Source organism: Typopeltis vanoorti, chromosome 13 (genome assembly GCF_054136105.1).
Source record: "Typopeltis vanoorti isolate ZY-2024b chromosome 13, IOZ_Tvanoo_1.0, whole genome shotgun sequence".
NCBI lineage: Eukaryota > Metazoa > Arthropoda > Arachnida > Uropygi > Thelyphonidae > Typopeltis > Typopeltis vanoorti.
In genome coordinates, this window is record NC_143561.1 from 32,284,696 (window position 1) to 32,311,543 (window position 26,848).

A 26,848-nucleotide genomic window follows, 5' to 3' on the forward strand; every position below is an offset into this window, starting at 1 on the left:
ACATCCTTTAACTTCACCCCTGGAAAACATACTTTTGTCACTTTCTCTTTAAATATATCTCTTATCATCGAATCCCCATACAATATTATCTCTTTTCTCCCAGCTTCTCACACTTTTATGATTTTCACATTCACTCTTTCTTTCATTCTCTGTCCTTCTGTATAAATTATATATAATAAATTATAGCCCTTTTAGGGCTATAATTTATTGTTATAATTTAGTATCATGGTGTATCCATTCCCTTTGTCTAACTCAGTGGTAACATTATTATAGATTGTGAGCATGTTGCTCAAACATGACCTTCCCTTAGTAGTGGTAACATTATTATAGATTGTGAGCATGTTGCTCAAACATGACCTTCCCTTAGTAAACTCACATGAACTTCCTCATACAGTGAAGCGGTAGTGGTGAGGTCAATGTTGCATATACCAGGTTGATAGCTTTTAGCAAAATGGCTGCTTGTTAGTTGAACAATCACTTCTGCATCAGTCACCCATATACCATCTGCATTCAGTAGAATTATTCTTTCAAATTCATTCTTTTACTTGCAGCATAGCGATAGAATTCTTTTGGGTTGTCTTTAACATGCACAGCCAGTTTCTTTTCATACTCAGACTGAGCTTTCAGTACAACACTTGACTATTCTAGCAAATTCTGCTAATAATTATTGTAACTGACATCATCCTTATGCACGTGATATTCCTTCCACATCATCTTTTTCTTATGAATCTCTTGTTTAATTAGATTACACATCCATTTCACTCCTATTCTATTTAGTCTTCGAACTCTATGGACACATTCTGATATCACATCATTTAAGTATGTTTTTAAACACTTCCTACGCACAGTCAACATCCTTCTTATCCAATAACTGAGACCATGACATAGAACCCAGTATACTCCCCTCAGGTGATCATAATTTCCCGCTTTTCAGCATGCAGCCTTTTCTGAATGGAACATTCATAAACTTAGCCACTTTCCAAGTGAGTAACATATGATCACTGTCACTAACTGGAGGCAGATTCTTTAACTGAACCCCCCCCCCCCAACACCATAATTAGATCTAATGCTCTTTGACCATGAGTTCCTTCTGTCACATGCTGCTCGAGGAAATTGTCTTGAACAGCCAGTGCTGGCTCTAGACTTAGGCACAAGAGGCACCGGCCTAGGAGCACCAACATCATAAAAAAAGTAATAGTATTAAAGAGGACCAGAGAGTCGAAGAGGTGATAAGAGCAGTTCCCCCCCCCTCCAATGCTCTATACACACTTTTTTTGGCAATAACTATAAACTGCTTTTAACAATAAAGAATTTTATGATGCCTGTCTTGTCTTACAATGCATTGATAAAACACCTAAGGGCACCACAAGCTGACCTAGGGCACCACATACCCTCAAGTCAGCACTGGCAACAGCTTAATAAATTCAGTTTCATTCTCATGCGATTTCATAGCTAACCAATCAATGTTCGGATAATTAAAGTTTCCCATTATGATTACTCTATTCACACCCATCATGTTTATTTGTTGATGCGTTTCTTTGTCACTAGCAACCAATCCACCAGGTCTGTACAACACCCCACTGCGTATTTAATCTTGTTAGACTCCACCTTACACCAGATGGCTTCAAACTCACTGCTACATGAAAAAATTGTTCCTAGTATTGTAATCATAGGTCTCAACTCTAACTGGATTCAAGACATTGATATCATTAGCAACATGCCCCCTCCACTCCTGTCTATCCTTACTCTTTGCACTCGATACCAGTTAGTACATCTGCTTCTGATAGCCAAGTCTCACTAATGCCTACAACATGAGGACCCAATAATTAACCAAGGCAACAAACTATACTCCTTTATTTCTGATACTCATATGCCTAGATTAATTCTTTTCTAGATATAGGAATGTGTGGATAAGCTTAGGTGTTGGTAATTAATCACTGTAATTTTACAGCTTAATTTACGACACCAAAAGAACAAAATACTAAAATTATTTATTTATTTAGCAGCTGATATTTTACTCATTTTATAACCAGCATCTTCACAATGCAAAATTTGAAATATCAGCTGCTAAATTATACTTGCCAAGAAAATATTCTTGTTTAGTCATTTACTCAAGTGTAAGCAAATAAAGTTTGCACATGAAGTATCTTCACAACTAGGCTACTTGTATACAGAAGCTGTTGACTTCACATCAATTGCCTCAGTATCCCATAATACTAAGCACACTTCCTTTTGGATATCTATATTGCTCTGCATTATGGGAAGGATCACTCCAGACTGGTTTTGACCTTTACTGAGGTCTTATCAGTGGAATCCAGATCCAGAGAGAGAGAGAGAGAGAGAGATACCAAAGTTGAATTAATACAGAAGTCATATATTTTATAAATATAAGAAGAAAAAAAAGTCCATCTCCTTCCATAATGCTAGAAATATACACAACCAAAAGGAAGTATGTTTTGCATTATGGGATACTGAAGCACTGATGTGAAGCCAATAGCCTCTATATATAAGTAGCCTAGTTGTGAAGATTCTTTATGTGCTAATACTTGGGTAAAGATTGCACAACAATATAATTTCTTGGAAAGAATAATTTACTCTATAACCAAGTGAAAAAAAAAAAACTACAATATCAGATGCTAAATAAATAAATGAAATGTTTTTCTTTATTTTATTTTCTTTATTTATTTTTTGGTGTTGTGAATTAAGTCACAAAAATACATATAAAATGCAGGAAACCATCATTGACTCCTGGATAGAAAGCCATGCGGATCACTCATCAGCCATCTTCATACTTACCATTAGATTAACTTTTTGAAAGACAATCATACTTATTCATGCGTGACTGTGAATGATGATGTCACACATTTTTGGAAAAAGATAAGTCATAGATTACCAAACAGATCAGAAAAGAGAAGCAGAGGCATTTATTTTTTATGTCTATTTTGAAGAAGTGAAATGCATAGTTTATTAAGCAACAGTAAATTAAGTAACAGTAATTTCTTCTGTACTTAAAAACAATTAATTACAAGATGATGCAGAGGTGAGAAATTCTACTATTAACATGATATACATAAGATATTCAATAAAAATATTAAAATATTTAATATCTGAAACATTTAGAATGTTTTTCTAATATACAGAAAACCCTTACTTTCCTGTCTGTACATAATCAAACAATATTGTGTTCACGAACAGCAGCATTAGGAAGGACACAAAAATGTTATAGATGGTTTGAATATGATTGACTTCGAGCAATTCCCTGAAAAAGAAGTAAAATACTTTTAAAAAATGCATAAATATCATTTTTGTTATCATATCAATTCAAAATTTGGTTTATAACTTTGCCAGGCTGGCTGACAGAGAATAATGTACCTGCTTTCCAACAAACAGACTGTGAATTTATACAGAGAATTACACAGATGAAGCAAATAAATTACATTTTGAGATTGCCCAAATCCTATACAAAGCAAACTTCCTCCTTTAAATATACCCTTCTCAGAAGTACAAGCTCTTCAATTCTCTATGCCTAAACACCACTATCATCATGAAGGTTGACAAAAGTAATACCCCTGTTTAGGAGGTACTATGTAATAGTACTTCAATTATCCAACTATTATGATTCAGATCTCTATGGAGGCCTGAATCATAATAATAATAATAATCTATCATACCAATGCTTGAACTCAATGACCGTTCATGCTCTCCCCACCATATCAGGCAATGCATTCCATGGTTCACCCACCCTCCATGCAAAGAAACCGCTCCTCACCCTCTTGCTCACAGCTTACTTTCATAACTTCCAGTGATGGTTCTTGTCCTTGTTCCTTCCCTGTTCCACCAAGCAAAAGAACTCCCTAGTGTCAACCCTGTAACTACTTATCGACAGTTTAAAAGTCTCAATTATATCACCTGTCCTTCTATCTACCAAACTCAGCAGTCCCAATTCCCTCAGCCTGTCCTCTTAACTATCATTTTACAGTTCTGAAATCGCTTTGTTATCTGCCTCTGTATCCTTTCACACAGTTAATTTATCCTCTTCAAATCATGGGGACCAAATTTGAGACCAATAGTCCAAGTATGATCTGATTAAGGCTTTATACAATGGAATGAGAACTCTTATCTTTGTGGGTCAGCGCCCTTCTCAGTATTGCAGCAATCCTCTGGGTTACCTTCACCACCTTTGCAATATGTTTCCTGAATTTCGGGTTTCAATCAATCATCACCCCCCCCCCCAAGATCTCTTGCTTCCCCTAGTTCCTCCAGTACATCAATGGGAGGCTGCATACAACAGAGTATGCATTCTCCCATCTATGTATCCCAAACTTCAAGACTTTACTTTTTGCTGCATTAAACTGATAACCCCATTCATTTGCCCATCAGTCCAGTTTATTCAAATCCTCTTGCAAGGCTGCCACATCTGTACTAATAACCCTTCCTAGCTTCACACCATCTGCAAACAACTGAATATACCCCCTGCAATCCATTGACAATGTCACTGATATAAAGGTTAAACAATACAGGTCCCAGTTTCTTTTGATCTCAATAATGCCCATTAAAATATAATTACTTAGCTCATACCCGTTTTTCTTTTATTATTATTATTATTATTATTCAGGCCTCCATGGAGTCAAAAGACTCATCGTGAGAGGTCCTTCCTAAGAAACAAGAAAATAATTAATTCATGCACAGCTTTTCTTAAGAGAAAATGTATTTCTTCTTTCATATCATTCATATCTTCTTTCATAACTATATAAAAAGGGTGTGAGTAGGGGAGTGAGAGGCAGGTGTTTTTCATGCAGAGTTGTAAATGATTGGAATGCCTTGCCTGAGAGTGTGGTGTCTGCAAGGAGTTTGAATGTGTTCAAGGCACGGCATGATGAGCTGTGTGTGTGATAAAAGGACCTCCCGGATGAGACTTTGACTCCATCAGGTCATGGGGTAATAATAATAATAATAATAATAATAAAACCTTACATTTTGCAACAATGAACTCGCATCTCCATTTCCATACCCAATCACTCAATTAATTCAAGTCTTCTTATAAGGCCACAACATCTTTACTACTCCTCATGGTTCTTCCCCTGGATCATCTGCAAACAACTGAATATCTCCATCCAAATCTTCACCTATATCGTTAATATACAAGTTAAACAGTAATGGCCCCAAAACAGATCTCTGAGGCACTCCACTAGCGACTTTCCTTTTCCTGGATATCACTCCCCAATACACAACTTGTTGATATCTATCAGATAGCCAGTCTCCAATCTAATGCACTAATCTAATATCCAACCCCATCTGCTCTAGTTTGACTGTCAACTTATCATGAGGTACTCTATCAAAAGCTTTTGCGAAATCCAAGTATATTACTGTGTATCCTTCTCCTCTGTCCAAGGAAGCAGTCACTTTATTGTAATAAGTAAGTAGATTACTAAAGCATAACCTCCCTTTAGCAAAATCCATGCTGTCCATCAATGATAATACCATTGTTGTCAACCCAACTCTGGATCCTAGTTCTCACAAGCTTCTCCAACAACTTAACCGCAACACTTGACACACAGATAGGTCTATAGTTTGATGCTCGAGTTCGATCACCTCCTTTATGAATGGCACAATCTTGCCCTCCTTAGGGACTTGACCAAGTGCAAGACTCATATCAAAAAAATATGTCAAGACAGGTGTCAACTCCCTGGCACATTCCTTCAGAATATGTGGCAATATATTATCAAGTCCCACAGCCTTATTAACATCTAGTTTACTCAACTCCCCATACACCTGTTGTTCAATTACAGTCAGTCTCTCCTCCCCATCATCTACTGCTCTCAATCTCTCCATGAAGTCACATTCACAAGATTGAAAGACCTTTATGAATTGTTCATTAAGTATCTCCATCACACATTCTGCAACAGCTGTCTTTATACCATGTAAATATATCATGTATGTATATCACATGTAAATTTTGTTTGTTTATACATGGTTAAGAATAAAAACAAGAATTTCTTGATTAGTATAATATAATAATAATGTATTCTGAACAAACAAAAGTACTTACGTAAGTAATGAGTTTTGAATAACAAATTTCTTCTCTGATGAATTAGATTTCCTTAAAAAAATAAATGTTTATTAAACAAAATAAATATAAAATACAAACCTGTGCTTGTGCACAGTATTTGTATTTTATATTTATTTTGTCTATTATAGTCATAAGTATTAAAAAATAATATATTTTTTTTAATGTACATCACATATACCAATGTTTTAATTAGATAATCAGGAAACAGGAAAGCCAATTCTATAGGCTTTCCCAAACAATGAACTTTTTCAAGCCACTTGTGGCTTGCAATAAGCAAAGGTGGTTCTTTGGTGGTGCCACGTAAGACATTCAGAAACATGAGATTCAACCCCCTCCAGGGCCCATTACTATGAGAGAGACAGAGAGCCATGGCACTATACATTTGGCCAACCAGATTGGAGAAGGATTACTCACAATTACTCCTACATTAAAACGAGGATATTATAAATCCAGTCATATTTTATAGCCAAATGTAAAGAGCAACTTTGAGAATTTACCAGAGAGCATATGAAAAGATAATCTTTGGTATCAGTGTTGACTTGGTTTGTACTACTTAAAATACAAAAACCAGGCAGAAATATAATAATAATATATATATATATATTACTTAAAATAAGGGGATATTAAATCCCACATAGTTTTAAAACCGAATAAGAAACTCAAAGATTGGAATCAGAGAGTTTCTTGCCGAATATATAGTAAACTATAAAGTATCGGCGACACTAGCGTTAGCAAATGCAAGTGATCCTAGTACGTAGTACAATATTGGGCAGCTCGTTGTAAAGGTGGAGAAGTTCAGATCGCTATTCTTAGGTATTTTCCATAATGTAAAAACACATTTCCTAGGAAATGTATGCTGTTATTACATTATGGAAGGAGGTCACTACCCAGACCGGTTTCAGCCTTTTTTGAGGCTTCATCAGTGAGTAGCTAGACCTAATAATACCAAAGGGTATATATATATATATATATATATATATATTAAAATGAAAGATATTAGGAATCCCAACCTATTTTACAGCTAAATGTAAAAGGAAACTTAAAAATGTTTTGAGAATTTACCAGACAACTTATGAGAATATAATCTTCAGCACCAAAGCTGCCTTGGTGTTATGTACAGGGTTTATTTATATATAAGATATTCTGATAAGCTATCTGGTAAATTCTCGAAATTTGTTTGAATAGGAAGTAATAGATGGCTATGACTAAACATATATTACCAATTAATATGAGAGATTTTTCCCAGAATAGAGGGGGAAGGGGGCATCCATGAAATCTATATAAGGAGGATTGAGCCAAGGGATAAGGAGTAGAGTCTTTGCATGAAAAGCAGCTGGGGAGCATAATAAATACAGAATTGATGAATGATTAAGGCCAGGGTGGATGATCTTTTTTATGTGACATTTCAAACCTTCCAGCAATGAGGTCTAATGTTAATAAGAGATAGACATATTAATCTATCTAATAGATAGTTGGTGTACTTGGTGGATTGTGAGTGATTGAGACAGAGAGACGTAGAGTAGGTGTCCTCCCTCGATGAGTCTTTGGACTCCCTAGAGGTGTCACGTAATAATAATAATAATAAACAATGATTGCAGCATGGGTTAAGGATTTTCAGCTCTTTGAACCAGTAAGGTTTTAAGAGTTACTTGAATACACATAAGCTCCTGGTGGCTGGTTATCATATGGGTTAGATAATGCCAGAAGTATTAAGAGCAATGAATTTTTAGCATTTGTAAAAAAAAAAATATAGGATCAAAAATGATCAGATTTAGTGAAATCTGGCTAACTGAAGAGGATACCCCTACAGGAACAGAATGTGAGTATGAGCAGCATCCATGGCTCTTTTGAAGATTACTGTAAACTGCATAGACAAATAAAAGTTTATGGATACAAGTAGTACTATTATTATGTATGATTTCAACTATGGAGATATAGACTGAAGTGAAGAGCAAGCATGCAAGATAAGGGAAAGGGAATTTATAGTTATTACTGAGCAAAAACTACTTTAAGCAGCACATAATGAAAGGACTAGTGGAGAAAGAACATTGAATCTTGTAATATTATTATTATTATTACTGCATAGGCATCTCATCAGGGCCTGAAAACTCATCATGGGAGACCGATAATTCTATTCATGTTCTACCCATTCTATCCATCATTCTACCTATCCAATACCTATCATCTCTCTCTCTCTCTCTCTCTCTCTCTTTGCACATGCTCACTGATAAAACTTACAAAAGACACTGGCAATCCATTCCACTAATTCACTACTGTCCAGCCAAAAAAATTTTCTTCATGGCCTTGCTACCCACACTCTTACTCAATTTCCAGGAATAAATTATCTCCCCTGCCCTCATCCAGAAAAGTGTGCAGAAAAATTTCCTTTGAATTGATCCTATAAAACTCTTTTAGTAACTGATACAGCTCTATCATTTCTATCTCACCTGCTCATGGTGCACCCTGGGTAATGCTAAATGAGCTAAAACAAAAACTGGTTGTCAGTCTAATCCAAGGATCTCCTGGCTCCTGCATTCAGTCTCAAGAGATTAAAGAACACAATCCTTTTCATGACTATCCAAAAAATTTTCAGCCATTCTCTGTCCAAATTTGTCAGTTAAATATTTAAGGTATTAGCAGGACAGAGTATGACTACCTCTCCAGATTTCTTCTGATATGAACATGATGTACTGCTTCCCTATGAAACATGGTAGCAACATATCATCAAGCACACAGAATAGTGACATATATTTGAAATGGCATTGAGCATGTGCACTTTTTGAAATTAATTTTATTAATCAAAATATTAATATCACCAATGTGTACAAGCCCCAAGTCTTCACCCTGGCCAAATTAGGTACTTTTAACCATAGATCACCCATCGATATATGCAGAAGACTTCAGCCATCATGAGTACTGGAAATATTCTAGTAACGATGACTGGCATTGCTTTAGTCAAAGGGGAAGAACGTAATCTCCGATTAATCTTTAATTTAAAGATGAGAGAACATTCAGATCTGCTGCTCAGAAAACTGTTGTGTCGATATTTATGCAAATTCACTTAAATCGCATCAATCAAACTTACTATGCAGTTGCTCTAAATACTGGCCTGAATTTTTGGTCCTATCTCCTTTTTAGGCATAAACACATTTATATTTTTTAATGACTGTGCCAGTCTATGTCCTATAATAATAAAATGCACTATTCAGGGAGACAATTCCAATAACCCAAATATATAAACACCTGTTAACTCCCTCAGACAGTCGTGGCAAAACCTCTCAACTTAACCTTACCCTCCTGCAACAAGTTCGTAATTTTAGAGTGGTGAGTTGACGCTCTTAGTCAGGCAAGACTCAGTGTGGTGTAAATATTTTACAACTTTAAATACACTATACAATTATATAAGCTCACTCTTGCTAAGATTACAATCATACATAAAAGCTAAGTTAGGAAACTTGATTCTTTCAAGGGCTGCCTAATGCATGCAAAATTTGATATCTAGTAAGTTGCTAAACTTAATCTTTGTTAACACAAATCACTCATCTAACAATTCCCTCTATAAATCTGGGGACACTAAGTTAAATTATCATTAATTTATGGCTCATAATTCCTCTCTCTACAATTCTGTTAAACTCATTTAAACAATCTCGATATCTGGTTATAGCCTACTGGAACAATCACTTAAGAGTTCACAAGTTAATATTGTTCTGACATTTCATACTTCTTGCATCTAAATCTCTTCATACAAACAGGCTCCCAAAACATAAATAACAAACGTTTACATTACCTTCACTCGATTACTGAATGGGTCTGCTTGTTAATACTGTTGTGGAAGTATCCGAGGTTTGATTTCTTGTTTGGATCACTCGCGGCATTAAATTCCTGCTAAGTGGCTATCCTCTATCCACTCAATGGCTGCCTTTGTCATCTGAGGACTTTACGGGAACATCTACGACATAGCACCTGCTTGTAATGAAAGCGTTAGCTGCATCGCGCTGGAATTCCGTCCATAGTTTCATGGACTGCTCGATTCAAATTTCCCGTTGCCACGCATTCTCGCCCACTGTTCTGCCTGGAAACCGCTACCTCGATTGGACCTCCTCACGACCTCGAATCCCGGGAAAAAAAGCCTTGTTCCTCCTCCTGCAATCACTTATATTATTCATCACATAATGCCCCCTATCTCCTCCTGAAACCCTTGTGCAGCGCTATGCTAGTCTCGATCTCCGATGATGTCAGCACTTTTTGTGTGGTAGGAATCACGGAACTGTTATTGCACACACCTGTTCCTAGTATTACGCAGCCTCAGGAGCTTACACTAACAAGTACCAAACCTTTGGACCCACTCTTACACTTTGTTCAGTGGAACATTCAAGTTAATTTCAGCTGCACTGTATAATACTAAATTTTGATTTATAATTCATTTAAAAAAAATCTAAATAACACAATATAATTCCAATCTGATATACTTCTTTACAAATTTATAAACTGATACATTCTTAGTGTTATATTTCATTATCTTATAATTTCACACCTTTGAAATATATTATTTGATTTTGACTAAATACAAGTACCTTCTACTATAAAATATTCAGTTTGCTGAGGTGTGCTTGTTGAAATCTGAATGATTTGCCGATACGAAGTAACAAGACCATTCAGAGTTCAACAACAGGAAGTATAACCCAACCTAAGCATTAATGTTGGAGGTTTAATGGATTTTTTAGAACACTAAGAAAGGATTAAAAAGAATTTAATACTTCCTATATTTCATCCTAGTCACTAGGACATCTACAGGGATTACAAAAATAACTAATGTAACATAACACAAATATGATGTGTTCTCTATTTGGCATGAGGCCAAATAGAGAACACATCATCTACATATCTTAGCCAGATAGAAGGTTTGAGTGGGGCTGAGTCTATGGCTTGTTTTTCAAAATCTTCCATATAGAAATTAGCATGTAGATGATGTGTTCTCTATTTGGCCTCATGGCCCAGACACATTAGACTCCTTCCTCAGTCATCTCAATAGCCTACATCCAAGAATCCAGTTTACTATGGAAAAGGAAAAGAACAATTGTTTACCCTTCCTAGACACCTTAGTCACACGCCTACCTAATGATACACTTGCCTTCACTGTATACAGAAAACCCACACACACAGGCAGATACATTCACAAACTCTCACACCACCACCCCTCTCAACAATATGGCATTATTAAAACTCTTACCAAGAGAGCCCACAATCTTTGTTCAAGTGGAACCGCCCTCACTACTGAGCTTAACTACATACACAACACTTTCCTCTCCAATGGCTACAGCAATCACAGTATCAAAAAAATAATTAGTCCCTCTCCCATTTCCGGTCCTTCTCGTCAACAAGAATTTAAAAATACCATCACCATACCCTACATCCGTGGCACATCCGAAAAAATAGCCAAGATTCTAAAAAAGTACAACCTACACACAGCATATAAACCCCACCACAAACTTACTACCCCTTATCCGTTCTACAAAAGATCAGCTCCCTCCTCTCTCTCTCTGCCTGGAGTTTACAAAGTACCCTGTTCCTGTAAGCTGACGTACTTTGGACAGACAGGCAGATCAGCATCCATCCACCTAGAGGAACACAAGTCTTACATCTTCAAACACAACTATGGCCATTTAGGCTTGGCTGACCATGTCTTGGACACCACCCACAGAGTATCATGGAAGAAAACCACCATGCTCCATCACAGCAAATTCAAGAAAGAGAGACTATTCTTAGAAGCAGCAGCAGCTCTTAGAAATCAACCAAATCTTAATAAATACGGTTGCATTAAGCTTCCGAAAATTTGGGAAACATTCATCACCAGAGATCCCACCTTACATTCCAGGCCACCTACTACCGCCCTTAGAGGGCGCTCCACCTAGATAGGACTTTAGTGTCACCCACGTGGCTGGGCTTAGTATTGTATGATATTTGTGTTATGTTACATTAGTTATTTTTGTAATCCCCGTAGATGTCCTAGTGACTAGGACGAAATATAGGAAGTATTAAATTCTTTTTAATCCTTTCTTAGTGTTGTAAAAAATCCATTAAACCTCCAACATTATGTCTTCACAGCACTTAAGCCTCTACACACGCAACCTAAGCATTGTATTATGCAATAATGAAAATCATCCTCTTCCAACCACAAGGAAAGGCTTATTAAACATATTAAACTTGAAATTACATTAAATAGGATAGCCAATGATATCATGTCCGTGCGGTTAGCCTAGTGGCTTTGCGCTTCGCAACCATATGCCTGGGGAAGGAGTGTCCTAGGTTCGATTCCCGTCCACGACGTGAGGAGCTTAAGGATCTTCCTCAGCCATAGCCAAGTTAGCCGGTCTTGGGCGTGGGCAGCAGGGTTTTTTCCGCCAGTTTATCTGGAGTTTTTCATCCCGCAAGCAGGCAAACCGGCCCCCGTGAACACACAGTATTTACAGTCATAAATACTTACGGCAAGGAAGGCAACGGGAAACCACCTTGCTCATAATCATCTCCCTAGAATGGTAGCATATAGCTACCCTCCCACGGCCGTATGGCAGATGGGAACCAGAAGAATGATATCATAAATATTTGAAGATCTATGAATGACAAAAAAAAAGCACACAGAATTTATTAAAACAGAACTTTACCAACTTAAATCATTCTGACTGCCCATCATAATCAGAATTCAAGTTCTTTCTCTACTGAAGATATTCAGTTAGCACTGAGAAATGTAAAAATTAGGAATGCTCAAGGTTTTGATGGCATCCATACAGAATTTCTCCTGAACATGGGAACAAATGCCAAAAAGTGACTTGCACAATTCTTTTCTGATATACTGAAAATGGAATTTTGCCAAAACAGTTAAGAAGAGAAAGATCATCACTTTGCTAAAACCTGGTAAACCAAAGAATCAAACCCTAGAGCTATAGACCTATTGCACTACTTAGCTACACACAAACTCCTGGAAAGGCTTATTTTTAACAGAATTAACCATACTCTATTGTGAATTAAATACCTATAAAACAGGCAGGTTTTAGGCTCAACCATAGTTCATGTTATCAGGTCCTTTCGTTGACATTTATAGAAGCAGGTTTTTGAAAACAGTTGCAGCATTAATCAATCTCACAGTGACTTATGACACTGTTTGGAGGGAGGGTCTAACAAACTTGTTGAAGTTATTCCTTGCTTAACCACTATTCATTTAGTAAACAGTATGCTAAGCAATAGATATTTCCAAGGATTTTAGAAAAAGGCAGCAAGCAGAAAAAAATTAAAAAATGTCTACCCCAGAGATTTGTGTTAGTCCCTCTCCTTTTTAATATGTATATTTCAATCCTCCCTGATATGCAAGCCAGAAAATGCTGTTATGCAGATGACATTGCTCTTGCTACCAGACATGGTTTATTTAAAAATTATGGAAGAAACCAACATCTCACCTACAAATCCTAAGAGAGATTATTTTAATAAATGGAGACTATGCCTAAATATGGATAAAACTCAAGTGTCCTGTCTAAATAACAGGCTGGCAAACACAGATCTTCAGGTCACCTTAAATGGCACTACATCATAACAAAACATGTTTCCCAAGTATTTAGATGTCACATTAAACTGCAAGAAACACCTATCTTACAAGAAACACTTGGAGAATACAGCAGCTAGAATAAAACACAAAATAACATCATTCAAAAAGTTTGTAGATCCTCTGCTACCTTATCAGCTCTATGTTTGGTATTCTCTGTAGCTGAATATTGTTCGCCTGTTTCACTCAGCAATCCACATGCAAAACTCATTGACACCCAGCTTAATAAAACCCTATGGATGATAACTGCTGCAATCAGATCAATGAATACTTATTAGCTTCCTGCCCTGTGCAACATCTCATCATGAAGCTTCCAAACATCTGATTCTCCCCTACAAAAGTACAAGAAAATAAATAACAATCCTCTTCCTCCTGTGCTGTGCACAAGGACACTCCATACTTGAGAATTAATAGATTAAAATCTTGGCGAATACCAATACAAGAAGAAAATTTAATCAAAAATAATTTTATTGCCAGAGAAGAGTAGATAAGATGGCAGGATACAAACACTGACAGTTCTCTCAACTACAAATGTGGTTTGAAGTATTAATAACCAAACTCTCATTCTCGACTTTCTCTATAAAATGTGCAACTATAAACAGGATTTGCACGAAACATGGAATATGTGCAGATTTGCTATTCAAGTAGGGAAAGTATCTTTATCCTTAATATGACTGTGGTGCTGCTAAATAATTTGTCAAATCATCCCAATGAATGAAACCTGCTCAAGGTGAATGGTCTGACTTCCTCCAAGCTGTACCATCAGCACTGAAGTGGATCACAAACTTAGATTTGCAATTATATTTTTATACTTGTGATCATATGCTATTTTTTATTCTACAGGGTGGCCATAAAATAACTTTCTCTCTTTGGAGGCATCTGTAGCTAAAACCAATAAATGGAATGAGACCAAATTTTATATTGAGACTTTTGAAGTCATGGGGAGATGATTTCCATGAAAAAAGATTTAGTACCAAAATTGTTGATAGGGGAAATTTTGGTGCTGGAAGAGCTGAAAACAAGCAGATAATTACATCAAAGGCAGATAAAATGGAATAATAAAATTTCGACAGTGTAAGCGATAGCCTCATCACTCATTCCAGCTGGATATGTGGCATGTTACAATGATAATAAGAATAATAATTATTAAACTAAAACAACAACTTGTGAGAGATGCAGAAATTAATGTAGTGATTGAACTCACAGGAAATAATGTTTTATTCATCAGAATCAGGGGCCCCTGGACCACATACACGATTTTCAATGTGCTAACCTTTCTTGTGTACAACAAATTGCATCCGGTGTGCGATATGCTCTACAGCTGAGCGTAAGGAGTCAGATTGGATGTTCATAACAGCCTGTTTTATGTTCTCTTTCAAGATATGCAAGTTGGGAACACCACCAACATACACTCAACGGATTTCAAATATCCTCCCACAGCCAAAAGTCATATGGAGTGATGTCCAAGGATCGAGGCGGCCATGTCGTCAGAAAGAACTGACTGATAACCCTCTCATTACTGAAATGCTGGTGTAAAAGGTGCTGTACTGAACGTTCAATGTGTAGCCGTGTTCCATCCTGCATAAAAATTATGGAGTCCAAACACTGTATATGCTGCAATGCAGGGATGACAAAATTTTCCAGCATTCATCAATAAATCTCTCCAGTAATGGAGCAGGTTACAGGACCTGTAGGGATAATATGCTCAAAAAAGTATGGTCCTATTATAAAATCGGCTGTGAAGCTACACCACACGGTTACTTTTGGAGAATGCAGTGGTAATTGCTGGATCACTTGGGGATGTTCAGATGCCCAAATTCTGTAACGTTGACCGAACCATTCGGATAAAAATGAGCCTCATCACCCCCACAGTATTCTCCAAGGCCAGTCATTGTCGACCTCCATTCGGGCAAGAAACGTTAGTGCGAAGGTCATGCGCTTATCATAATCTGCGGTAGTTAGTGCTTGCACACAACTGAACTTATACGGATAGAAGTGAAGCATTTTCTGTAAGATTTTCCAGACTGTACCATAAGCCATATGAAGTTTGCGAGCTATGGCATGAGCATTTGGACCAGTACTGGTCCCTGTATCGTTGAACACTGCAGTAGCAATGTCTGTTACTGTCTCTTCTTGCACTGCTTGACATCCTCTGCCAGGTCTAACTTGTAGTAATCCAGTTTCTTCAAACTTATTAATCATAGCTCTCAGTGCTACAGCTGACATAGGACCTGTACGCGAGTTATGAAGCCTTCTAAATTCCCGAAGGAACACTAGGGCATTGCACTGTTTAAGGCAAAACAACTTAACGAGTAAAGCATGCTGAGGCAAGGTAAGACACATATTTAGCACAATTCATCAGTCATTCGAATAACTGCCTGAACGTTCCAATCCTTTTTTAAGTGGATTTGGTGGTGCTGCTCTCACATATGCACAGTAAAATATGCATAATCCTTTTTACCTGCGTTTACTGCAAATATTTGACTGTTTTCAGCTCTGCCAGTGCCAAAATTTCCCCATCGGCATCTTTTGGTACTAAATCTATTTTCGCAGAAATCATCTCCCCATGCCTTCAAATGTCTCAATATAAAATTTGATCTCATTCTGTTTATTGGTTTTAGCTACAGATGCCTCCAAAGAGGGAAAGTTATTTTATGGCCACCCTGTATTAAACAGTACTGCAGGGGCCAAATGCTAAATAAAAAATAAATTAATCCTCTTTTTTGCCTATTAACCAACTTCGACAACCCACAAACCTGTAAGTCATCCTCTCAGTGAATATTCCAGAGACCTATGACCATCTTGGTGATGGGTCTCTGGTAATTTGCATCCGGATGCTCCACTTCTTCATCCCCAAGAAATCCCAGCAACCAAACTTGTGCAGAGTAATCCAAATACAGTCACACCAAAGCATTATAAAGAGGAATGATAACTTTGTTATTTCTACTTGTTAGTACAAGTAGAAATACATTCGTCCACAACCTATGTAATCCTATGAGCTACTTAAGCTACTTTTGCTACATGCCCTTGGAATTTAAACTCCCTATCCATCAACATCTCCAAATCTCTAGATCACTGCTTCCCAAACTTCTGGATATCAGGGCCCCCCCCCCTTCGGAAAAATTAAAATATTTCACGGCCCCCCTCGAAAAAAATCATAATATAGACATATATTATTATAATATTTAACAAAACATACACAGCAAATATTGCAAAAATTAATTGCAAATATTATATTTTTTGCATCTTACATACACATTTGTTTGAAGTTTATTTTGCACTTGGTTAAACTATAATAAATTTAGTTTAATCCTTTATCCAAGTGCAAGCAAACAAAGTTTGCACCTGAAAATATCTTCAGGACTGAGGTAAGGTGGTACAACACCAGGCAACTCAGAGCAAAGGTGGACCAAGCTCTCATCACTCCTTGTCTCAGTATCTCCCATAATGCAAAACACATCTCCTTTTGGACATGTATACTGCTATGCATTAAGGGGAAGGACCACTACCCAGATCGGTTTCGACCTTTATTGAAGTCTTGTCAGTGGGAGGCACACCCAAACGTGGAGATACTAAGGCAGAAGCAATAGGAGAGGTCATATTTACCTATATGAATTGCCAACAGGTGTACTACCTTATTATAATTACTCTGGATTTAGAGAAGGATGTTGGAAGTTTATTTTGCACTTGGTTAGACTATAATAAATTTAGTTTAATCCTTTATCCAAGTGTAAGTTTCAGGTGAAAATATCTTCAGGACTGAGGTAAGGTGTTACAACACCAGGCAACTCGAAGCAAAAGGTAGACCAAGCTCTCATCACTCCTTGTCTCAGTATCTCTCATAATGCAAAGCACATCTCCTTGGATAAAGTGACATTAGCAGTGCTAGAATCATGTAGAATTGACAGAAAACTAATAACTATATTAAAAGATATTTATAAGAATGCAGTGGCAGCAGTTAGAATAGGGGAAATGGTTTAGAACAAACAGAGGTACTAGACAGGGGGACTCAATATCACCAAGCATTTTCATCGCACATTTTGAAAGAGAATGGATAAAATGAAGGAAGATGCAAAAGGAATATCAGTACAAGGAATGAGAATTAACAATCTAAGATTTGCAGATGACACTGTTATTATTGAAGAAGATGAAAGAGAACTACAAAAAACATTGAAACTGTTAAATGAGGAAAGGAAAGGATTTGGACTTGTTATGAACTTGGAAAAAAAAAACAAAGACAATGGTATTTGGTGAGAAGGACATGAAACAAAAAGGTACAGGTGGATGGAATTGATACAGAAAATGTAGAACAATTCGGATATTTGGGAAGTAAAATGACATATGATTTGGACTGTAAAAAAGAAATAAAGATCAGAATTGCAAAGGGAAGAATAAATCTGAAGGCCATGGATAGCATCTGGAAAAGTAAAGTGATCAGTCTGCAAACAAAATTAAAAGTATTAGAAACATGCATCTTTAGCCATGTATTGTATGGATCTGAAATATGGGTAATAAATAAGGAATCAAGACAAAGAATTTTGGTATTTGAAAGAACATGTTACAGGAAAATTCTAAGAATAGAATGGGTAAAGAAAATCACAAACAAAGAGTTCTATTGGAAGATACAACCAAAGGAGAATTTAATGCAAAAGATATAACGGAAGCTGTAATTATTTGGACACATATGTAGAATGAGTGAGTACTGGAAGATAAAAACATTTGTGTTTCGTATTATGGATGGTGTAAACAGAAGAGGTACACCATACAGAGAATGGATAGACGACATAAAGAACTGCAAGGAATGGGTTTACATAACTGTGACACTGAACGAAGAAGGTGGAAGAATATAGTGAAGAAGGCAATCAGTGATGATGAAAGCATACCTAAAAATGTATATTGAAATATTATGCTGTCTGACTTTCTATTCTTAAATATGAGCAATTATTTAATTAGAAATTACTAGGATGCACTGAATTAAGATTTTGCCAAAGCACCAAATATTTGGCTGAAACATACTAATTAAATTTTTAAAAACAAATGTTTTGGAGAAAAAAAATAGCCACTCATTAAACGTTGATAAAAATTTTAATGTGTGTATATTTTTTTTGTTGAAAACATTTGTTTGTAAAATTTAATTCATTATGCTTCAGCCAAATATTCAGTATGTACTTTGGCCAAATTGCAGAATGAAGAAGATTAAAAAATATGTAATAATATACTTCACCTAACCAAGCAACCATATGAAGAAAAAAAATATATATATACATACAGTAAAACCCCAAAGTTATGCGGTAGGTGGGACCAACAAAAAGTGCACAAGTCGAATTCGCATAACTCGGGGTATAATTTTGCATGTAATTTATATATACAAACATACAATTGGAACCAAAAGGTTTACAAAAACACCTATATTTTTTAAGAAATATAATCATAATTGTAGTTTTTTGTACATAAAAGAAAGAAAGTTATTTCGATGTCGATGGTTTCATAAAATCTAATAGATTCGTCTGATGGCATAATGTCTTTTTCTTGTCACGCAAAATTTCTTCATAGCAAGCTAATGATTTTTTTATTCCTTGCCTTGTAGCTACAACTCGTTCCTCGTTAGAATCTATGTCCTCCAAAATCTGTAAACCTTTCCTTTATGACTGTTTTTACTGTGGATTCTTGTAGATCGAACTTCTTTGCTAGCTCACAAAGTTTCATTCTGCCTTCAAAATAATTAATAATGTTGAGTTTTGTTTCCAAAGTCAATGTTTTTCTTTTCTTGCTAGCTGTAGAAGAATCGGACTTGCTTCTTTGGATGACATTATTATTTTTTATGTGATAAAATTTTTATCAAGAACATAACATTAAACAATTGCAAGGTTTGTAGACTATAAAAAATCGTGTATGAATGGAGACTGCGTGAAACACGTCAGTGCTTGTTCATAGCACGTGCGACACTGCCGAATGTGGTCGCCGCCTGAAAGATATGACTAGTGGTGAGATGTGAAGCGGGACAGGAATACGTACATATAAGAAACCGCATAACTCCGGATTTGCGTAAGTCAGGGTATGACTATTCCCATATATGTATATAGAAACTTTGAAAGCTTCAAAAACAGACCTGAGAGCTTGTGAGAATATAATCTTTGCATCAGAGTTGCCTTGGTTTACACAACTTAAAAGACACAAGTGCTGTCCAAGGTGTCAGTATATTTGCCTTTTATTAGTTCTTTTGATTAAGGTTTTTCACGGGTCTGACAGACATTTCAAGCTATTGGTTCTTACCCGAAATTAAGCAGAAACCTTAAAATGACAAGAACCCTCATTCAATACTAACGCAATCTGATTTTAGAGAGTTATTTTTCATAAATGAACAGTGCAGCAGTTGGTGAGTAAGGCAACTCCAATTCCAGTTATGTTCTCATAAGTTCTCTGGTAAATTTTCAAAATTTAAGATTCTTTCTAGAGTTGGTTTATGATTTATAAACTATGGATGGATCCATAATATCCTCAATTTCGATATAATAAAATTATCAATTATTTCTATAGAAAACACTATTAAAAAAAAAAATACAGTATAATAATTGGAAAAATCTTGCACTTATTTCTTCAAATAACAAAAATATTACGGGTGCTTAAGGGCCAAAGCTGTATAACTGAGAGGAGACCTCCACATAGCCTTTAAAGGAATGCAGAGAACAGAACAGGTCCTCTGACCTAATGTCCAATCCTCACCTTCTCGTGGTGCACCCTGTTGGGTATCTACTTGGATGCTGAACGAACGAGGATGGGCTGGCAATGTGGGATTTAGCCGACCAAATTGTATTCTTATTGGTTAAAGCAAAATAAAAAATGATGGTACAACATGACAAAATTTCATGCCGGCTGGGGCGTTGCCTGGTTAAACAAGGCCCCCATTGTTTTCGCCAGGGAACCAGGGCGAACAGCGAAAAGTCAGCTACTGGAACAAATCTGAAAACACACCCCAACTCAACATCACCAGAGTTAAAGATCGGTACTATCAACATAAGAAGCCTGAATGGCAAAGAAATATAGCTAGCTGAGGAATTGGATAAGTACCAGATCGAAATAATAGGGGTGACTGAAACAAAAAAGACAAAAACTGGCGAGATCTTTCCGAGCAATAAATACAAAATGTTATATTCAGGCAATGACAATGATGGAAAAGAAGATGTAGCCATAGAATTCAACACAAATTACGAGGCTAATCTTCTTGAATGGCAGGCAGTCTCAAGTAGAGTAATGTGGGCAAATATGAGAATGGAGAACTGGACAATGAGACTTATTTGTGCCTATGGTCCCACAGAAGGTTCTACTAAGGTAGAAGTGGATGAATTTTTTGATGCTTTAGAAAAAGCAACTGACACAATTAAAAAGGAAAAGTTGGTCCTTGTTGGGGATCTAAATAGCAGAGTAGGAAATGATTGTGAGACATACAAAAATATTTTGGGAAAATTTGGAGAAAAGAGCAAAGCTAATAATAATGGCAAATATCTGTTGGATTTCTGCTCAGGACATGGACTGGTTATTACTAACACCATGTTCCAACATAAAAATGTGCACAAATTCACATGGAGAGAAGAGGCAAGGAATAAGAAAGTCTCATTGACTATGTTATTGTTGATAGTGATGTTTTCTCCCTGGTGCAAGACACCAGAGTGTACAGAGGATTTGAAATTGGAAGTGATCACTATTTAGTCTTGAGCAGGATAAAATTGAATTTCATATTGAAAAGAATAACATGTAAGAAAGTTTTAAAGCGAATAAAAGTTGAGCAGCTCTCAGATGTGAACTGTAGACTAAAATACACAAAGATTATTGAAGAAAAAATGAAAGAGTTTGAGAACAGGAATCAAACCTTGGAGATTCAGTGGTATGCCTTGAGGAAAGCCCTGATTGATTCATCTAGAGAGGCATGTGGTGAAATTGTCTGCAAGGAGAGAAAAATTAGAACTCCATGGTGGACACAGGAAGTTAAAAAGGCAGTGAAGGAAAAGAAGAAAGCATATCAAAAGTTCCTGGCAAATAAGTCAGCTGGTGCTCTTAGAGAATATAGAGACAAATGCAAGAATGCTAAACACTGTGTAAAACTAGCTAAACAAAAGTCATATGAAGACTTTGGCAAGGATATAGAAAATAAATATCAAGAAGGTGGCAAAATATTTTGGAGGTTGTTGAAGAAGCTTAGGAATGGAGGAAAGAGTGCTGTAAAAGGAATTAGAGATGATAAAGGTGACATGAAAAAGGGAGAAAAAGATATCCTTGAAGTATGGAGTAATTACTTTGAAAAACTGCTAAATGAAACAAGCAGTGATGACAGCACAGTGGTAAAAAAACACTGCCCAGGCATGCAGTCAGGAATACATATCCATACTTGAAGTAGAAAAAGCCATCAAAGGCTTGAAATGTGAAAAGGCAGCAGGAGTAGATGATATTCGACCAGAAATGCTGAAGTATGGTGGTATAAGAGTCTTACAGTGGCATCACTGCATAGTTCAGAAAGCCTGGACAGAGGGACGAATTTCCGATGATTGGAGTAGAGCTCTCCCGTTTTCATGTCACCTTTATCATCTCTAATTCCTTTTACAGCACTCTTTCCTCCATTCCTAAGCTTCTTCAACAACCTCCAAAATATTTTGGAGGTTGTTGAAGAAGGTTGTTTGTTATATTTGGAGGTTGTTTGTTATATTCCCATGCTTTCACGACAAATAGTCGAGAAAGCATGGGAATATAACAAAGATATGTATTTAAGTTTTGTCGATTTGGAATAGGCATATGACAAGGTGCCAAGAGAGAAGCTATTCAATACGCTGCAGTTATATGGTATCAATGGGGCATTATATCAAGCAATACTTAGTCTTTATTTGAGTTGCAAGTCAGCAGTTAGAATTGAAGGAAGTACAGGAAGATGGTTTAATGTTAAATCTGGTGTGAGACAAGGATGTACATTATCCCCTCTGTTATTCATTATCTATATGGATCACATTATGAAGGAAAGTGGTATTAAACATGATATCAAAATTGGAGATGTTAATGTCAGCTCTTTGCTTTTGTGCGGATGATGTTATACTTCTAAATAAATCCACTACAAGTCTGCAAGATTCTCTGACTAAATTGAATAACTGTTGTAATAGATATGGTATGAAGGTCAGCAATAAAAAGACAAAGACAATGAAAATAGGCAGAATCATTGAAAATGTCAGCTGAGTTTTGAATGGAGAACCTGTGGAACAAGTAAAACCTTTCAGCTACTTAGGCACAATTTTTAGTGAAGATGGTAAATTCAATATAAAAATATACAACAGAATCAGCAAAGCTGGTATGGTGGGAAGTGAATTGAATAAATTCATATGGAATAAGAGAGAAATTAGTCGGAACACTAAATTAGCTGTATACAAGACAGTGTTCAAACCAGTTTTAACATATGGATCTGAGAGCTGGGTCAGACGTAAAACACTTGACCAAAGACCAGAGACCGCAGATATGAGAGTCCTGAGAACGATTAGAGGCGTGAACAGATGGCATCAATTGCAATATCATATTAAAAATGAGGATATTAGGAAAGAACTTGACATTGTCAGCATCCAGGAATGCATTAGCAGAGCTAATCTCAGGTGGTATGGTGACTTAAATAGAATAGGAGAGGAAAGATTAGCAAAACAGGTGTTCTCTGCCAGGTTGGCAGGAAAACGACCCAGAGGAAGACCAAGATATAGGTGGATTGATACGGTACAAAGTGCCTTAGATGAGAGAAATATAAGATCTGATAATGTTGGAGTCTTGACAAGTAACAGACTGATTTGGAGGAAAATTGTAGATAGGAAGTTAGTAATGATGTAATTTTTTCATGTAGTACTATCATATCCTGTACACCCCTTGAGGGTACATGGCAGGAATTTGATGATGATGATGACAAAAATATTAACAGAATTTATTTTCAATTGTGAAATATAGAGAATAATTATGGATTTAATAATCAAAATGAATCCACAATAAATTATGATATAGGAAAAAGGAATTTTTCAGCATTTTGGTACTAGCATACATCTGATTTCTTCCTAAATATTTCCAACTTCAGAAAAATCTCTTTCAATGAATACACTAGTAGCTAGAGATGAAAGAAATTTTCTGAGAAATTGTACTGAGAAATAAGTTTACTCATCAGCCTTGGAAGGAAATCCTTCTTTTTGAACAACTGAGTATGGCCTGTTATCCAATGCAATCATTTCGGCCATAGTGTAATGCAAAAAAATTATGCCTAGTTTCATCTATATTTTATTTTTTAGGTTATTCGATTCATGTGATTAATTAATTTATTATTTTTCTGTTGATTTTGTGGCTTGATACTTCAATTTGATTGTTTTGTTTGACAAATTCATTGTTATACTTGTGTTTTTACATGATTAATCAAGAGATGAGTACATCCTTTTTTTTCTGCATCATCCAGGATATTTTGTTTACATATTTTACATTTTGAAAATTTTGAATATGCATATAAATTATAAATCTCAAAAAGATTGCTTTTTTTTTATTATTCATTACCAAAACTGTACTCCTTTTCAATATTTGAAGACAAATGTAATACTTCATAATATAAATTAAGACTGCATAAATAGACTAAAATAAAAACACCAAACAAGTACCAAAAGAACTGTAGCAAAAGACAAGCCTTTTCATATTATGATCTTTTTCTTGACTATTAGTATTAATAAATTAAAGACTTAATTCTGTATGTTAGTCAAGTAAATATTAGTTTAATATCCAATGTTTCACTGACTGATATCTGTCAGCATTTTCAAAGGAACACACTGGTAAGCAATAGAAAGTAAAAAAAACTAGGAAACTAACCGACAATTCTAAAAATTATATAAAGTTATCACTGTGCATGATACAATGATATAATATGCATGTCGCAAGCGTAACGTTTTATTTGTTGAGATATTTAATGTAATTTTCATGAAAGTTCATTTCTTTTTGGTTAAATGATCTGATTAGAGTTTTCCATATATCTGGTAAGATTAGGCCTTGATTCTTATTTAAGTTACCTGTTGAACGGGTGACTGTAGCAGCTTCTTTAAATGTTCTGGAATGGTAGTTGTCATCTATGTATGGCATATGACTCATATCCCATTCAATATTATGGTTGGTAGAGGCAAAGTATGAAGAAAGACTTGATATATCCTGTCTGTTATTCCTTACATAAAGAAGAAGGCACACCATTACGTCCAATAGTAGATGGTATTCATTCCCCTACTTACAGACTATCAAAATATCTAGCCAAAATGTTACAAGAACACATTCACAACACGGATTCTTATATCAAGAACTGCCAACATTTCTTGGAGAAATTAAAAAACATCAGTTTCTCGGAAGATAATATTATGGCTAGCCTGGATGTCACATCTCTGTTCACAAGTATCCCAGTTTCAGAAGTCATCGACATCTTAGAAAGCTTGTTCCAACCCAACATCACCAAGTTGTTCAAGCATTGCTTAACTTCAAATTATTTTACATGGCAAAAAACCTACTACAAACAACTCACTAGATTAGCAATGGATAGCCCTCTCTCTCCTTCTTGTGCCGACCTATTCTTAGAAAATCTAGAAACTCAAATTTTATCCCAAATTACCCCAAAACCAACCACATGGTTTAGGTATGTTGACGACATCTTCATCATTTGGAATCACAAAAAAGAAGAATTAATAGATTATCTAAACAATATTAATTGCATCCACAACACCATCAAGTTCACATTGGAACTAGAAAAAGATAATATACTTCCATTCCTAGACGTCCTTATTAAGAAACAAACTGACAATAGCATCAACCTGTCAGTATATAGAAAACCTACTAAACACTGGATGCTACCTCCATTTCAACTCGTCTCACCACATATCCCAGAAACTCAGCATTATCCATATGCTCAAAAAAAGAGCTATACAGTGTACCACAGACCCTGGTGACCTACAAGAAGAATTAATGAAAATATCCAAAGATCTATCCCTAAATGGCTACCCTACAAGAATCATCAACAAGATTTTCTTTAGTGACATACCGCAAAGACAACGAGATGAAACCCAATACATCAGCTCTATAACAATTCCATTTGTTAGTGCCATATCCAGAAAATTAGCTCTTCTTCTAAAACCACATAATATCAGAGTAAACTTCAAACCTATTGAGACCATTCAAAAGTTTATAAGATCACTGAAAGATAGCCATCCTTTCTACAAATACTCTGAGGTTTATAGCATACCCTGTTCATGTGGTATTAATTACATCGGACAGACATCTAGAAGTTTTGATACAAAAAAGAAAGAACACATAGGCTATGTAAGCAATAACAGACGGGATATATCAGGCCTTTCTTCACACTTTGCCTCTACCAACCATAATACTGAATGGGATATGAGTCATATGCCATACATAGAAGACAACTACCATTCCAGAACATTTAAAGAAGCTGCTACAGTCTCCCATTCAACAGGTAACTTAAATAAGAATCAAGGCCTAATCTTACCAGATATATGGAAAACTCTAATCAGATCATTTAACCAAAAAGAAATGAACTTTCATGAAAATTACATTAAATATCTCAACAAATAAAATGTTATGCTTGCGACACGCATATTATATCATTGTATCACGCACAGTGATAACTGTATATAATTTTTAGAATTGTCGGTAAGTTTCCTAGTTTTTGTTACTTTCTATTGCTTACCAGTGTATTCCTTTGAAAATGCTGACAGATATCAGTCAGTGAAACGTTGGATATTAAACTAATATTTACTTGACTAACATACAGAATTAAGTCTTTAATTTATTAAGACAAGCCTTGTTTGTGGTCGATTAAGATAAGGAAGGCTTTTCCCGATTGGTTGTATTTTTGTGATGTATGTAAAAGGAATTTTTCTGTTTCAGTTGGCCAAATACCAAAACAAAACTGAATATTCAGTGCATGAGTAGAATAAATGGTCATCTTTAACTGCAAGTTTGTTATTTCAAGGCTAACATGAAATTCAAAATAACATATCTTACCTGAGTTCCTTTCCGGATTCATAACGAGGTGTAAAAGTTGAATCTATTTCGACTTCCATCTCAGACAGAAAGCAATCCAACTTGTCATCCAAATCTTTATCAATTTTTTCAACCACATCTATTCTGAATTTCTGTTT

At 35.9% G+C, this 26,848-nt stretch overlaps 1 protein-coding gene across 1 annotated transcript in view; it reads right to left on the reverse strand.

Annotated features, from left to right (window-relative positions):
* LOC150100034 (sterol O-acyltransferase 1-like) overlaps positions 1 to 26,848 on the reverse strand; it is a 296,476-nt gene that overhangs the window by 235,406 nt on the left and 34,222 nt on the right. Inside the window, exons 3-5 of the mRNA XM_090402947.1 lie at positions 26,712 to 26,842; positions 6,050 to 6,100; positions 3,152 to 3,259 (exon numbers count right to left, since the gene is read on the reverse strand). Coding sequence (XP_090259073.1) covers positions 3,152 to 3,259; positions 6,050 to 6,100; positions 26,712 to 26,842 — 290 coding nt within the window. The remainder of the gene's footprint in view (positions 1 to 3,151; positions 3,260 to 6,049; positions 6,101 to 26,711; positions 26,843 to 26,848) is intronic.